The sequence below is a fragment of the Canis lupus genome, chromosome 7 (assembly GCF_048164855.1).
Source record: "Canis lupus baileyi chromosome 7, mCanLup2.hap1, whole genome shotgun sequence".
Taxonomy (NCBI): Eukaryota; Metazoa; Chordata; class Mammalia; order Carnivora; family Canidae; genus Canis; species Canis lupus.
The window spans coordinates 15,008,953-15,025,561 of NC_132844.1; the positions used below are offsets into that span (position 1 = coordinate 15,008,953).

The following is a 16,609-nucleotide window of genomic DNA, read 5'->3' on the forward strand; positions in this document are numbered from 1 at the left end:
TTTTTCTTTTTTGATGCAGTTGTAAATGAGATTTTCTTTCTTTTTTTTTTTTTTTAAAGATTTATTTATTTATTCATGGGAGACACAGAGAGAGAGGCAGAGACATAGGCAGAGGGAGAAGCAGGCTCCTCACAGGTAGCCCGATTGTGGGACTTGATCCCGGATCCTGGGATCACGCCCTGAGCTGAAGGCAGACACTCAACCGCTGAGCCATCCAGGCATCCTGGATTGTTTTCTTAATATCTCTTTCCGCTAGTTCATTATTAATGTACAGGAATGCAACAGATATTTGTATATTAATGCTGTTTCTACAACTTTACTGAATTCATTTATTCTAATAGATTTTTCGGTGGAGCCTTTATGGTTTTCTATATATAGTATCAGGTCATCTACAAATAATGACAGTTTTACTTCTTACCATTTTGGTTGTTTTTTATTTCTTTTCCTTGTCTGATTTCTGTGGCTAGGATTTCCAGTACTATGTTGAATAAAAGTGGCAAGAGTGGACATCCTTGTCTTGTTCCTGATCTTAGAGGAAAAGCTGAAAGCTTTTCACCATTGAGTATGATGTTAGCTGTGGGTTTTTCATATATAGCCTTTATTCAGTTGAGGTATATACCCTCTATACCCATTTCATTGAGAGTTTTTGTCATGAATGGATGTTGAATTTTGTCAAATACTTTTTCTGCCTCTAAAACTAACATTTTTGATGACAAAACCTATAAGAACTTTCATTTCCATAAGAATCAATCATTAAGGGCAGCCCTGTTGGCACAGCGGTTTAGCGCTGCCTGCAGCCCAGGGTGTGATCCTGGAGACCTGGGATCGAGTCCTACGTCAGGCTCCCTGCATGAAGCCTGCTTCTTCCTCTGCCTGTGTTTCTGCCTCTCTCTCTCTCTCTCTGAATAAATAAAAAATAAAATAAAATAAAATAAAATAAAATAAAATAAATCCCTTTAAAAAAAAGAATCAATCATTAATTTTTGTTACTCCAGTTTTTAAAAGGAGTCTAGATAAAAATGTACCAAATACTTGGGTGGGGGGGGCATGGCCTAGAGGGAAAGGCAAAGGTACCAATGGTAATATTATAAGATGGGAGGAATATACACTGTACAATGGAAGCATGGAGGAAAGGAAGTAATGGTTGCACCTTGAGGAAATATTGTTCACCAACAAGGTGAACTTTGAACTAAATATTTTAGGATGGATATGACTTGGCAGAGGTTGGGAAAAGAGACTCCTATAAAAAGTAAAGAGTGCACAAAGTCAGAGAGGTGGCAAAGACCTTGATGTGTTCGGATGTGTGCAGTTGGAATTCAGAAGACTGGAGAGATTGATAGCAAAGAGGCTGGGTAGGTGGGCAGTGGCTAGGTGGTATAGGTCTAGACTGGTATGTGAAAGGGGTTAGAATAGATCCATTAAAAACCACTGGATAATTTTGAGCCATAGAGATCTTGCATCTCATTTGCATTTCAAACAGTTTCCTCTGATGTCAGTGTGTAGGATAGAATCCATCTGCAAATGACAAAAGTCCTGAAAGGGATGTGTTAGGTTGATATGGGTGATATCAAGAGTTAATCTGAAACAGGTACTATGTTATATGGTAAATTTACATCTTTAGTGTACAAATTACAAGAATATCTGATGTACTAACAACTTTTCGAGGTTTGTAACATTTCTTCTGGTCCACATCAAGGGGAATGTGTAGTGCCTGGCCAAGGAGTGGAGGCAGCAAATGTCACTCTAATTCCCAGTGTTCATAAAGTGTATGACTCCACACCCCCATTCCACTCCATCTGGGATCATGTCCTCTGAGACACTGTAAGATTCTAGCATGGGTGTAAATCAAAGGGGAACTTAGCACAGACACAGATTTCTGGGCACCATTCCCAGGCTTCTGATGCAGAGGTCTGGGCTGGGGCCCAGGAATCTACATTTTAACCAACACTAGAGTTGAGTCTGTTGGATGCACTTTCTTACACCTAAGTGTTATAATTTATGGGGCCACTTGTTTGCCATGGTATTAAGCATTATTCAAGCATAAGCTGCTGGGTTTCAGATGAGATCTTCGGTTAGTAGCCTCACCAGTGCAAGCCCCATTATGGCTTATTTTCACTGTTTTGCATTTGTGGCTTGTTCTTAACCTTTTAACTAAACCAACTATTACCAAGATCATTTCAACACTACTTCTCCTCTCTGGTCTTTTTTGTAACAATATACCAGAGCTCATGATAAAATCTATGGGAGTAAAGTAATATCTTCATGTGAGGTATTTTTATTTCTCCAAGAGTAACTATTTATTGTCTTAAAGAGTTTATGTGCTGAGTTCATTCACTTGAACAGTATAGTCACTATCAAATAAAGGGTTGGAATGTTTCTTTCTGTTAACCATACAGTGAAATTTAAATAAAACATTGCTTTTCTCTTTTTAAAATTTACTCTGCTTAGAATTATTTTGGTGGAAAACTTTCTGCTCAAGGGAAAATGCCTTGGATTGAATATAATCATGAAAAAGTTTCTGGCACAGAATTCATAATTGACTTTCTGGAAGAGAAACTTGGAGTGAATTTAAACAAAAACCTTGGCCCTCATGAAAGAGCCATCTCCAGAGCAGTGACCAAGATGGTGGAGGAGCACTTCTACTGGTGAGTCCCCCAGGCGTGTTGGGTGAGTGCCCAGGGCCTGTCCCCAGCCTTTGGAGTAAGCCCAAGTTCTGTTTCACTTTTCAGACATTCCCCAGCCTTTTCAAAAATTTCTACATTCTGACCGACTTAGGGGTCAAAGTTATAACCGATAAGTTTCTAGGTATCTAGAAAAAAGGTAGACATTTTCTGTAGAGGCCTCGCTAACACATGTTTTAGGCTTTGTGGGGCCATGGATCTGTTGCAACTCCTTAAACTCTTCCATTGTAGTGCAAAAGCAACCATAGATGACATGGAAATGAAGAGCATGACTCTGTTTCAATGAAACAATAAAAACACTGACATTTGAATTTCATTTAATATGAAAAGTTATTCTTTTGATTTTTTTCCTCCAGCCATTTAAAAATGTATTTTTAATTTTTTAATTAATTAGTTAATGAATTTATTTTAGAGAAAGAGAAAGAGAGAGAGAGAGAGAGAACGAGTGCATGTGAGTGGAGGGAGGGGCAGAGGGAAAGAGGGACAGAGAGAATCCCAAGCAGACTCCATTCTGAGTACAGAGCCCAGCATGGGGCTCGATCTCATGACCCTGAGATCATGACCTGAGCCGAAACCAAGAGTTGGACCCTTAACCAAATGAGCCATCTAGGCACCCCTCCAACCATTTAAAAATGTAAAAACTTATTAGCCTATGGGCTGTGTTTGGCTGACCCCTGATTTAGACCTCACCTCACTGAGGTGAAGAGGATATTTCAACTGACTCTGCTCTTTACTAGTCCAAACTGCTGAATTAAAATACTATTATATCAGACACCCAGAGGAGGGAACAGAAGACTAAGTCAGGTTAGAAGTCTTAAGTGAAATGAATTATTCAAGCTTTGTAAAATTATTGTCAGTTTTCCTTAGACGACAAGAGCTTCTCTGTGTTCCAGAAGTAAAGTGTACTTCTGCTTTCTGAGTGCTCTTGTCCCGCCTGGCTGACCCCTAGGTTGCATCCCTTGTCTGAAGCCTCACACACTGCGTGGATGAGTTGCCTGTATTCTGCATGTGCCATTGTGCTGGCTGTGACATGTGAGTTAAACAGGCACAGGGCTTCTTGGCTTATAAACTCATCGTCATGTGGGATTTTTCCTTTTGTCTTTCATCCATTTCCTGGAGTTTTAGCACCTTTCTATACACCCCAGTAGATGAGTTTTCTCTATGATTTCTCTAGACTTATCTTGTTCCAAAGAGCTAATTAAGAATCGTTAAGCCCTCTTTTTTGGGCATTAATTGTTATTAAGGGGTCAGTTGCTCACCCAGTAGCTTTTGCCTCCTCCACACTCAGTGTGGGGTTGATTGTCGAAGGTCTTCCCTATCACCGTCCTATTTCATCAGTTCAGTTCTCTTTCTACATGGAAACTTGCTTGTTCTTTCTAAATGGAAAACTTGCTGTTCCCTCTCTTGGATTTTAAGTGACTCTCTATTTCTGTTTTCTTTTTCTGCTCACAGTCCTTGCCCCGTTTATCCCAGGGCAGATCCAAAGCACCGCTTCTTTTCCCCCCTCTCACTGTAGGGGTGAAGGGGGTGGGGGCAAGGAGGGAACCCAGCAGAGAGCAGAGGCAGGGGTGCAGATCAGCATGGTAGTAATCACAGACTCTGTGTTCCTGGAAAGCACCCAGGTCTTTTCTTTATGGTACTTGTGGAGAACTGATGGGGCTCCCATCTTCAAGAGCGCAGGAGTTACAGCATGGGCCAAGTGAATGACTGCATGTGGTGTGCTTAGTCTCAGGGAAAAGCCTGTGGGACAGAGCCCATCTCATCTCTTAAGAGGTTCTAGTCCCCACTTGGCAGCAATTGAAAGAAATGAAGAACCAGCACAGGGCCACCCTGACCCTCTGTGCCTTCTGTTGATGCAGCCCTCCAAAGTGCTACCTTGTTTGATTGATGGGCCCATTAATGCGGAGAGCTCTTGCTTTGTGAGCTGCATGGAAAGAAGCTGAAAGTCACCTTACATTTTCATTAGTACTTGCGCTACAACTCTTGATTTTTGTAGTGGTTCATAAAATGTACATTCCAGTTAGAAAGACTTTGATCCAGCAAGATTCCCAAGTACCAGCTGTCCCTGATTTTTTCTCTTGGTGTGTGGAGACGTTTTATATGTTTACTCCCTGGTAGAAATTCATCTTCTGCTCTTTCCCTTCCCTTCTCTCCCTTCAACAGCCCCAGCTAATACATGATGGGAGGCAGCTCTAGGTGGTGGAGGGAAAGGTATTGGGGGGTGGGAAGTGAGTGGGAGAGTTGGGAGGTGGTATCCTGGTGTGGAAGAATCTTAATTTTATGGACCATAAACACACAAGTGCTTGGGGGAGTTGCTTTGGTCGTACATAGACCTTTCTAAGGATAATTTTGTATCTGTAATCCACTTTTTAATTACATTTTGTAATTCAGAGCGGGAGCTAGCTACTGTGTCTCATTTGTGTCTCCTCAAAGGTTATTTTGAGGAAAATATAATGAAGGTGGGAGGTCAGGTCTTCTTCATAGAGATAAAAATATCCAGTGAACTTTCTTTCTTTTTTTTTTTAAAGATTTTATTTATTTATTCATGAGAGACACACACACAGAGAGAGGCAGAGACACAGGCAGAGGGAGAAGCAGGCTCCATGCAGGGAACCTGACGTGGGACTCGATCCCAGGTCTCCAGGGTCATGTCCTGGATTGAACGCGGCACTAAACCACTGAGCCACTGGGCTGCCCTCCAGTGAACTTTCAAAGAAAAATTCCCAATTCCTTCAATTCCCTTCAGTCCCTAGCAGCAGAAGGAAAAGCAAACCTTCCTCTGTTTCATAAGGTTTCCTAACCTTTAGCTATCTTCTTGCTTTGGGGAGACTTTGAACAGGCATTCCCTAGAGCTCTAAATCCCAAAGGAGAAAAGACACCTGTCCCCCCAGTAAGAAAATGCCTGAGGCAGAGTTTGTGGACACTCCTTGTCAGGTTCCTCTCCTGCTCCCCACTTTCTTGTCTCAGAGGCCACACACAGAATGTGCACCCATGGAAACTGGGGCCAGCATGAGGAATGGACCACCCTATATAGGAAAATATTACAGGATGAGATTTTCATTAGAGCTTGTTAAATTCTAACAATCTGAGCTCCAAGGTGTGTCTGTGTTTACAGCGGAGGAGATGAAATCCACTGTTTGAATCAATTGATTCGAATTATCTGGAGTTTTCAGATATGTTTATTTTGGTCCAAAATTGCAAGAACGCTCCAGGTGTGATATTTCTGAAAAGCGAAGACAATGGAAAGCTGGCATTGTTACGTAAATACCATCACATCATCCTGGGGCTCTGCTTCAGGTTTGGTCAAATAAGCACACTTAGCTATAACGAGTTTTTCTTGAACTTGAAATCCATACCAGTATGTCCCACTTGCATAACTATGATTGAACATGGAGAAGACAGGTTTCTATCCTCTTTGTTCCACTGAGTGCTTAAGTTAGATCCAACGCATGGAAGTTGGTATAAAGGGAAATACGAGAGACACGGGGTCAAATTAGTGGAATGAAATTGAGCTCTGGTAACAGACACTACAGCTTCATCTATATGACACACTAGTGCGCCAAGAGTCTTATAGCCCCACAAGGAAGTGTGTAGCGCACTGTGGTCAGGCCATACCACTTTGACCCATTAAAATATAGGTGTTGGAACAAATTTCCATCTAGGCTGGCCATGATTTTTCAATTTTGAGGTTGGCTTTTGGTATAGTTTCACTAAATGGGGGAGGTGGAGTCCTTACTAAAATGACTTACCCAAAATCTTGTCTAAAAGCCTGGAGTCTCTCTCCATGATTAAAACTGGATTAATGTGATCCCCTCTTCCCTGTTCCCCTTGCCCCCTGATTTCAGATGTAGTGAAAGGTCCTGCTTGGAAGGGTTAGTCTAGGGGCTGTGCAACTCGGTGGAATCATAGAAGCTTATCATACGCTCTTGCACCCCCATGCATTTAGAAGACAACCGAAAGATGACAGGATGTAGCAGGATATGGAGAAAGGCATCTGTGGTCAGGAAGGCCACATGCTGAGACTCAGTCATCAAACAGTAGATTCCGAGGGTTGCAGTTTTCCACATGTTAGCATGATCTCTGCTATGGGCCAGGCCTCATGTTAGGTTATAACAAGAGAGATCTTCATTGAAACATCAGGGGTCAGCGCTTCTTTCCTGTACTCTTGATCTCCTTTAAAAATGTTGAACAGTATTTATTCTTCTGTTCTGACTAGGATAATCAATTTTTAAGAGAAACCTTGACCCCGTTTTGCAGAAGAGATCCGGTACATCATTTGTGATAAAGGAAATGAGAATCAACTTTCTGAAAGAGGTTCTCAGAATGATGAATTAATTGTTCAGCTTAGTCTAGTTTCCAAACTGGCTCTCCCTGCCCTTGCCGGTTGATGATTCACGACTCCTCATGGAGTGGGCTCTTCCCAGTAGAGAGTGACGCGGGCCTCAGAAGAGAACAGTCAGCCCCTTCTTCATTCTTCAAAGGCATTTCTGTTTTTCCTTCGTCCTATTTAAATATTGTCAGCCCTTAGAAACACTACTTAGCAGTAGCTGGCTCAGGAGTAAAGCTTTTTTTACCATTCAATCAATAATTCATTCTTTCAGTAAACTTAATGAATGACTCCTAGTGGCCATACTCCATGCTGGATGGGGGGAAGCAAGACACTGTCTCCGTCCTCAGGTGACTCACAGGCTGAGGGAGACATTGACCCATCATAATGGTGGGTGCTGGGGGAAGAGTTTGAAGACCTGAGGAAAGGCAGCCAGCACCTGCTGGAGTGATGGGGGAAAGGCTTTCCCAGAGGAGATGGTACCCCAACAGAAGCTGGGGACTGTCAGGGCTGGGTGAAAGGGGCTGGGTGGCAGGGGATTAGGATATCTAGGCAGAGAGAGCAGCATCTGCCAAAGTTTAGACGCAAGACAGAGGAGCCTGGGGAGACACAGGTGGTTCTGTGTGGCAGGTACACAGGAGGCAGTGCAGGGGGATGGGGCCAGGGGATGGCCAGCCGTGCCTGGGTGAGACTGTAGGAGGGCTGCGTGCCAAGCTAACGGGCTATGGGGAGTTAATGAATGACTCTGAGGAGCAGCCTGATGGGATTAGATTTGTGTTTTAGGAGATCTTTGTGGCTGCCTTGGGACAAATGGCTTGCTGAAGGGCATGGACGGGATGTCAGGAGACCTGCTAGGAGACTGCTGTGCTTAGGGGTTGAGAAATGATGGAGGCCTGAGCTACATGATAATCAAGTTAGAGAAAAGGGCAGATTCACAGGGTGACTGGCTTGTCAGGAGTGAGGGATAGAGAGCAGCAAAGAACACATCCTGGGGTTCTTACGGGCTTGGGTGAGGAGAGACAGATTCAAAGGAAAGGAAGATCATTGAGTCCAGTTTTGGATATAGGCTTTGCAGTTCCCAAGGACCCCTCACAGAGATCCCTGGGTGTCAGGACAAGGGTCTGGGCTGGGTATGGGTTTGGGAGTCATCACTTTGAAATCATGGGTGTGAATTAGATCATGCCATGACGGTGGAGTAAGAAGTAGGAAGAATGGTGATGAAAATCTTGGGAACTTGCATGAACATGCAGGAAAAGCAGTAGAGAGCTTTAGAGAGTAAGCCAGGGGAGAGCTCTTCTACAAGAGACACCAACAGCGTTACATGTTGAGGAGAGTTCAAGAAAGATAAATAAACAAGGAAGGTTTATGGGCACTGGGATGGCTCATTCAGTTAAGTGTCTGATTCTTTTTTTTTTTTTTTTTTTTTTTAAGTGTCTGACTCTTGATCTCAGCTCAGGTCTTGATCTCAAGGTCATGGGTTCAAGCCCCATGTTGGGCTCCATGCCCAGCATGGAGCCTACTTGAAAACAAAAAATAAGGAATGTTTATTTGGATTTTGCAACAAGGAGGTGTCATTGATTTGGATGAGAATAGTTTTGGTCAAGTACGAATAGTTTGCTGGAAGCTTGGTCACGGAAGGAGGTGGGTTCTTGGTTGTGAGAATATGGAAGTGTGTGTAAATGAGGTTTGCTGCCTGTAGTGATTGATTTAGGATCCCACGAATTACTTGTTCTCTTTGGTATTTAAAGTTTGTACCCTTCATAGGGGTTGTACACTTCATAGGGGTTGACCCTTACACAGCCTGCCTGGCCCTCATTTGCTTCTCTTCCCTGACACTGGGCTCAGGATTAGGCACAAGGAGTGAAAGAGGGAAGAAGTCAAGAGCAGGGTGGCAAAGAGAAGAGAGGAAGACCAGACAGTTTCTTTCTTTTTTTTTTTTTTTTTCAGACAGTTTCTTAGGTTACCTCTAGCTGCAAAATTCCAGATCAACCTAGTGTTCCTCCTTCTGTGCCCTCCATTCAACCCACTAATGCAGGCAGAGAACCTTACACCATTGTATTGGTGGGGTCTCCTCCAGCTTAGCTGTGTGGCCCAGAACAGCTACCTCTTCCATCCCCATCTGCTACTTGAATTCATTAGTTGTGCAAAGCTCTCTCTCCATCACTGCATCCTCATCCTGTGCGCATGCCCCCATTTCCTGCTTGATGGTGGAAACCGGAGTCACTAGGCAGGAATTCTGAACCTCTCTGCAGCCCCTTCTCTTACAACATTCTCCACCTCTCTTCAGAGCAAGGGGCGTCTCTATTTCTCTCTATGCTGGCCCTTCCAGCCTTGCCTTCTCACCTTCTAATTTGCCCTTGACTTGTGTAAGCCTTATACCTAACACCACACCTTACCTTAGAAACTTCCTTAGGTGATGTGACCCTTCTCCTCTGACAGCTTTAGCACTCACACTGACAAACCCTCACCCACAAATTCTCTATCTTGAGTCTAAAACTATCTCCTGAGTCCTCAACCTCTGGAAATTCTCACTTGGGGGTTCCATGGGATCCTCAAATGAAACCGTTTGATGTGTCTTTCATCATCTAAATCTGTGTGTCTGCCCTTATTGGTTAATGGCATTATCATCCACTCAAGTCATCAGCCTGAGAGAAAATACCTAATCTCTCCTTATACCTAATCCATTGATCAGTAGACTCTTTCTCATATTCCAGAGTTTCTCCTCTGCATTCCCTGCACACCCTCCCACCACCTCTACTATTGCCCTTGTCCTTAGGTCTTGCCATAGTCTTCCAAGCAGCCTTCCTCCCAGTGCTTTCTCCATTTGCAGCCCTTCCTTCATATTGCCACAAACCTGATTATGTTTCTTGACCCCTTATCACTTTTCAGTGGTTAAAGCTCACCACCCTTTGTCTCAGGCCCATCCAGATCTGGTCCTGGCCCACCCTTCCAGCCTTTACTCTTAGCTGCTTCCCAAGGCATCCTGTACCCACCCCAGCCAGTGCTCCTCACGCATACCATTCCTCTTCTGCTCTGCCTGGTGAGCTTCTGCTCATCCTTTGGGATCAGTTATGATTATGATAAAATCTGTGTAATCCATCTACGAAGAATACATATATATTTTTCACATCAACCTGTCAGTTTGGAGCCACCACATTCCTCATTTTTACTCTTTTGGTGCTTCCTAAATGCTGTTATGACCTAGCTATGCTTATTTGGGGATAATTTAGTTTTATTCTCAGTTCATGGACTTGCAGAATAATCAAGGATGGGATAGCTCTTTTCTGTGTGCCTTTCAGTCTAGTACAATTAGAATCAAAGAGCTGAATTATTCTAATAGAATATGAAAATTGATACTTTAATTACTACAGGTGTAGAAAGAAGAACAAACAGGAAAGTATTTAGTTTGCATGTTTACAAAGAATTTACTAGAGTAAATGTGAGATCTTTTATATCAAAAGATCCATTGACTTCTCTGACTGTATGTATTAGTTACCACTGCGATGTACTTTTTCCTATTTTCAGCAAAATTCATTTCTTGACTCAAGACTTTATTTTGAGAGATTTATAAAAAAACAAGTATAAAGCTCTCTAACAAGATTTGTAGGCATTATCTTAAAAAATAATAAGAGTAATGGGTACAGTACAGAGAATTATGTTGAAATTGGTTGTAGGACTTCAGGAATCCTAAATCAGGAATGCTTAAAAATTTTTAGGGAAATCTGTTTTTTATTTTTATTTTTTGTAGAAGAACGAACACTGGAAAGAATAAAACTATATAAGATGATCAACATTTCAGGGACTTTTTTTTTCTTTAAAAAAATTGAGGTGGAAAAGTAGTTATAATGTATTGTAATTCCTTGTGTTCTCTCTGTAAAAATGTTTTTCACTCTTCTGATTTTTTCAAAATGGCCATTATTTCTATATCGACCAACATAGGAGGAGAGATGACTGTCAGTACATCTTTTATTGCTCATTATGGGGAAAAACTAAAATATCTTATGTGGGCACTCCTACAGCTACGTTTTTCTCAGCCTTCAGGAGAAAACCCTTTTAACTTCTGTCTACCAACACTATTAGCCATAGAAACATTCCTGCAATTGCACAGGTTCAGAGACCAACATCAGTCAAGGCCTGAGTTCTGTAGCCAGCATACCACGCAAACAGGGAAGAGCTGCTGAGCTATCTGTGTATGTCCCATGGGAACACCGGGAGAGTTTGCCACAAGCACCACCCAGATGGGAAAAATGACTCAACTGAGTTCCTTCGGTATTTGTGTTCACTTTAGAGTTCTGGAGAACAAACTGAAACAGTTCTCCAGACTTTCTGGAGAGCAAATAATATACATAATATTTACACTTTGTGTAGTTTATACTAAACACAGACAAGTATATCTCCTCCCTACTCCTCTGTCAAAAAGGCAAAAACCTTTTGAAAAAGCTCTTTGATGTTGTAAAATATAAAATGCATTTAAAAAACCCCACATTCACTAATTGTCCAAAATAAAAAAAATGCAGCTTACTTTTACTTAACACAGAGCATATACCTGCATATATATATGCAGACATGCATATATAAGACATATATAAGCAGAACTCTGCTTGCAGAGTTGATTGTGCATAACCATGACTTAGATCAAAAAAGACAAGGAAGCCAGCACTGCAGTCACTGTGCCTCCTTCCTCTTGTCCCCATAGGTATGCACTGTTCTGCCTAAAAACCTTTTGAAGTGGGTTTCTACTGTTTTCCGTGGGGTTGCCTAGGCGGAAGCAGGAGCTCGGCCTTGGGGAGGTGGGGGGGTGGGGGCGTGGATCTGAGGGTGGGTGCCAGGAGAGGTTGGTGGAATTGTAGCATGGCATCGTTATCTGGATTTGTTTTAGTCTCTCTTGCAGACCTGAAGCCTAGGCATTGACCAGAAACTGTTGTAACATGTGCCATGCAGACTGCTCTTTGTGAAAGCTGCTCTGGCTCATTTCCTCCAGAGTGTGCTCCCTCCTGACACACTCACTGGAAATGGACTCTGTGGAGCGGACGTGTGTCTAATGCCCAGTAGTAACCTGTTTCCACACAATTCCAGGACGTTAGCTTATTGCCAGTGGGTGGACAATCTCAATGAGACCCGGAAGATGCTCTCTCTTAGTGGTGGCGGTCCCTTCAGTAACCTGCTGAGGTGGGTCGTGTGCCACATAACGAAAGGAATTGTGAAACGCGAGATGCACGGCCACGGCATTGGCCGCTTCTCAGAGGAAGAGATTTACATGCTGATGGAGAAGGACATGCGGTCCTTGGCAGGGCTTTTGGGTAATGTACCACACCTTCTATTCTATATTTTATATCCTTACTTTTTTGCATGATTAGTAAAGCACTGTTAGTTGACTGATTTAAAGTTTCATTTGGGTTGGTTTCTTTGCACACGTAGGTCGCAGTCCCACCATTTAACCAAGTCCCCTGTTTTCAGGAGCAAGCGTCTCTCCTCTTGATCTCTAGTGCCAGGCAGTCTAGTGTGTCGAGGCCCATGCCAGGAGAACGTAGGACGGGGTTCGGCCTGACTGCCTGGCTGGAAGTGCTGCTGGCCACTCGGAATGTGTTGTGAGCCAAGGGTGATTCTGAGCAAGGAAGCTCTCCTCACACAGGCCAGGGTGAAAGGGCTGCTTGGTAACACATCTGCTTGCAGAGTTGATTGTGTATCCATGGACGTCGAGCTGCTAGAAAGGCTGGCAGTGCTGGTTCTGACCCATTCCGGGCGCACGTGCCACGTTGGCATCTCTCACCCCTACGTTTCCATTGGTAATCTTAGTCGTCTTCTAACTAGCACGTTGTGAGTCTTCTGATTTTGTGTTTATTGCCCATGGTAGGTTTAGCTGTGCTTGGGAAGCCCCTCAAAGAGAAGCCTGGAGCAGCCTGTGTCCGGGTGGGCAAGGCTACCGAGAGCGGAGTTAGGTGTCCTTGCTCACCTTGTTGGCTAGAGGTGGCCGGGCCGATGTGACTCTGTGCTGGTCAGAGCTCAAGTCTTAGCTGTTAGTTGTCAGTTCAGAAATACATCACTTGAATTCAGGAGCTTCTGTGTGTGAAATGATGGTTTCTCTTGGGGACAACTAATGTGCAGGGAGCCAAGCCCTCTATGAGACTAGTCATGTGACCTGGCCCCTTGGGACCGCGTATTTCTCCTGGGGAAGGTGGGCTTTTGCTATCTTTTGGCATCCTCATTTCCATTCTAGAGCGTATTGTATTCTTCACCTCCTCTAGGGAGTGGGATTTGGGGTTTGTTTTGTTGAAACCCATGTAGTGCTCCAGGAACTGGGGGCTGTGCTAGGTAGGACCCGCCCCCTGCAGGGTGACTCACTCTGACTGGCTCCTTCCCTATTCTGGACTCCAGATGCTTACTGGGCCTGGTGTCTTCCCCTGAGCCCTGGCCTGCCGGTGGAGATCCCAACAGCAGATCTAGCTCTCGGCCAGCTTTGGTTTGTGGGGATGGGGTTGATGCTATCCAGACCTTCTGGTGCTCTGCCTTTCTAGGCCCCAAAGGGCCTGCCTGAAGGAGGTGTGAGTAGAATTAGCTTCAAGTTCACTTTGTTCCCATGGAAACAGTACTGGACTCGCAGCCTCACAAGAACGTGGGCCATTTCCTCCTTAGGGAGCAGCTTATCTGCTCCCAGCTTCCTTTCCAGCTCACACTGTGGGGAGCCCCGGCAAGCCAGATACTGAGTCCTCAAAGTTAAGCCAGAGATTATGCCAGTAAAGTGCTGTTTTTTTCTAAAAACTTCATAGTGTTGGTTCCTTAACCAGGGAGGGGTGATCATCACTTTTCTGGAGCACTTCTGGTTGGGAGAACCAGGGAGCAGGGGGACGGTGAAAAGAACAATGATAACTGCCCACGTTTCTCTGACACTTAATGACTTAGCAAAATGCTTCTTCCCCAATTACGGTGAGATGGGAGATAGATTATTGTCAGTAGCTAGGTTGGATACCTGGCAAGTATTCCAAACACCATCAAGTCTAGATGGTTTCCTGAGATGAGACATTGATTCGGCTACTTGAAAAGCAGGAGTTTGCTGGAGTTCTCTTCCATGGGCGGGCCTGGAGAACACTCTAGGCTCTCATAGGAGAAGCACTTTTGTTGCCTTTGGGGAGGGAGAGGCTCTTTGGCTGAACATCAGAGATGTGGCCTGTTTGTTTGTTTTAGAGCCTATGAGCTAAGAATCATTTTTACATTATTAAAATGTAAGGGAAAAAATGCAACAGAGATCAAATGTGGCCCAGAAAGCCCAAAATATTCATCATCCAAAGCTCCATAGAAGTTTGCTGACCTCTGCTCTAAATGAGTACCCATGTTTAGGTTGGGCTGTGACAGGTTCCCTGACAGAGATCTGTGCTTGGTGCTCTGGAGACATGGCAGGAGCAGGGGTGAAATGGGGTGGAGAGCTTGGGAGGGCCAGAGAAGAGGCGGCAGTCATGTGGCCTCAGAAGGTAAACAGTTGTCCCAAGGAAGAAAATAAGGAGGAACCGTCTGGGCAAATCATAAGAAAAGGAGTTATGAGTGAGGGGCATTTTGGAATCGTGGTCAAAATGAAGGTTAAAATGTAGTTTGGGGCCATATTATCAAAGGTAGTAATTATGCTGAGAGACTTTTTCATACAGCAAACATGGAGGTGGTGCAGACTTCTGAGTATTAGAAAGAACCATATTCGTGGTTTAGAAAAATGGCTCTGTTGGTGTCATAGCAGATGGCTTAGGCCTGAGTGGGCAAGTGGTAAAGAGATACTGAAAATAGTACATATCTATAGATATAGTTTAAAAATTTATGATTAAATTAAAATAAAAAATTAAATTTAAACAAAAAAATTAATTGAAAAAGATGATATCTTAATGTTGGAAAGGAGGAGACAAAATTATTTATAGAATTTATGGGATTATATAGCTAAAATACTAGGGAATCAAAATTACAGTTAATGAGACAGTTCAGTAAGTTTACAAAATTATAGACATCCAGATGGCCACCAGACACATGAAAAGATGCTCAGTGTCATTCATCATCAGGGAAATGCAAATCAAAACCACAAGGAGATATTCCCTCACACCTGTCAGAATGACTAAAATCAACAACACAGGAAACAACAGTCGTTGGTGAGGATGTAGAGAAAGGGGAACCCTCTTTGGTGGGAATGCAAATTGGTGCAGCCATTGTGGAAATCTGTATGGAGGTTCCTCAAAAAGTTAATAATATACTACCCTAGGATCCAGGAATGGCACTATTGGGTGTTTACCCCCAAAATACAAAACCATCAGCTCAAAGAGATACATGCACCCTTATGTTTATTGCAACATTATTTACAATAGCTAAACTATGGAAGCAGCCCAAGTGTCCATTGATAAATGAATGGATAAAGAAGATATGAGATGTATATATGTGTGTGTATACAAACATATATATATATGAATATTACTCAGCCATAGAAAAGAATGAAATCTTGCCATTTGAAATACCATTGACAGAGCTAGGGAGTATTATGGTTAGTGAAATAAGTCAGAGAAAGACAAATAAAATCTCAAATATGATCTCACTCATATGTGGAATTTAAGAAACAAAACAAACAGGCAAAGGAAACAAAAAAGGAGACAGAGACAAACCAAGAAACAGACTCTTAACAATAGAGAACAAGGGGATCCCTGGGTGGCTCAGCAGTTTACCTTTGGCCCACGGAGTGATCCTGGAGTCCTGGGGTCAAGTCCTGCAGGCTTCTCCCTCTGCCTGTGTCTCTGCCTCTCTCTCTGTGTCTCTCATGAATAGATAAATCTTTAAAAAACAAAACCAAAACCAAAAAAACAATAGAGAACAAACTGATGGTTACCAGAGGGAAGGTAGGTGGGGGAGGGGGAAAATAGGGGATGGGGATTAAAGAGTACATGCATCATGATAAGATAAAATGATGAAAAGTTTACAAAGTTACAAACATGTAAATCTTGATATCGCAAATAACCAATTAGAAAATATAATTTGAAATTTCCATTTATAATAATAAAATCAAAATATTAGAAATATGATATATGAGAAATATTATAAATATTAAAATATTAGAATATGATTATATTAAAATATTAGAAATATGATTAGAAATATTAAAATATTAGAAATATGATGTATGAGAAATATTCATGCCCTACAGAAATAAAATTAAGTAGTCCTAATAAGAGATCGAAAGTTTTTTTAGAAAATGGAGAGTAGAGACGCCTGGGTAGCTCAGCGGTTGAGCATCTGCCTTTGGCTCAGGGCATTGTCCCAGGATCTTGGGATCGAGTCCCGCATCGCGCTCCCCAAAGGGAGCCTGTGTCTCTCTCTGCCTGTGTCTCTGCCTCTCTCTGTGTGTCTCTCATGAATAAATAAATAAAAATCTTAAAAAAAAAGAAAATAGAGAGTATACTTTCATTCATTCATTTGAGAGTGATGCCTCTAAGCCAGAGATCAAACCCAGTTCCATCACTTCCTAGCTCTGTGACCTTGGGCAAGTTTCTTAACTTCTCTAGGCCTGGGTTTCCTTATGTGTAAAATGCTGAAAAGAAAAAGAGCACATGTAACGTGCCCAGAATAGTGCCTGGCAGGTAGT

The 16,609-nt window shown here is 42.9% G+C and overlaps 1 protein-coding gene across 5 annotated transcripts in view; it reads left to right on the top strand.

Annotated features, from left to right (window-relative positions):
- FAXC (failed axon connections homolog, metaxin like GST domain containing) overlaps window positions 1-16,609 on the top strand; it is a 78,530-nt gene that overhangs the window by 16,551 nt on the left and 45,370 nt on the right. For all 5 annotated transcript variants that reach the window (XM_072831989.1, XM_072831990.1, XM_072831992.1 and 2 more), the window contains 2 exons: window positions 2,449-2,645; window positions 12,085-12,308. In XM_072831989.1, the coding sequence (XP_072688090.1) occupies window positions 2,449-2,645; window positions 12,085-12,308 (421 nt within the window). The remainder of the gene's footprint in view (window positions 1-2,448; window positions 2,646-12,084; window positions 12,309-16,609) is intronic.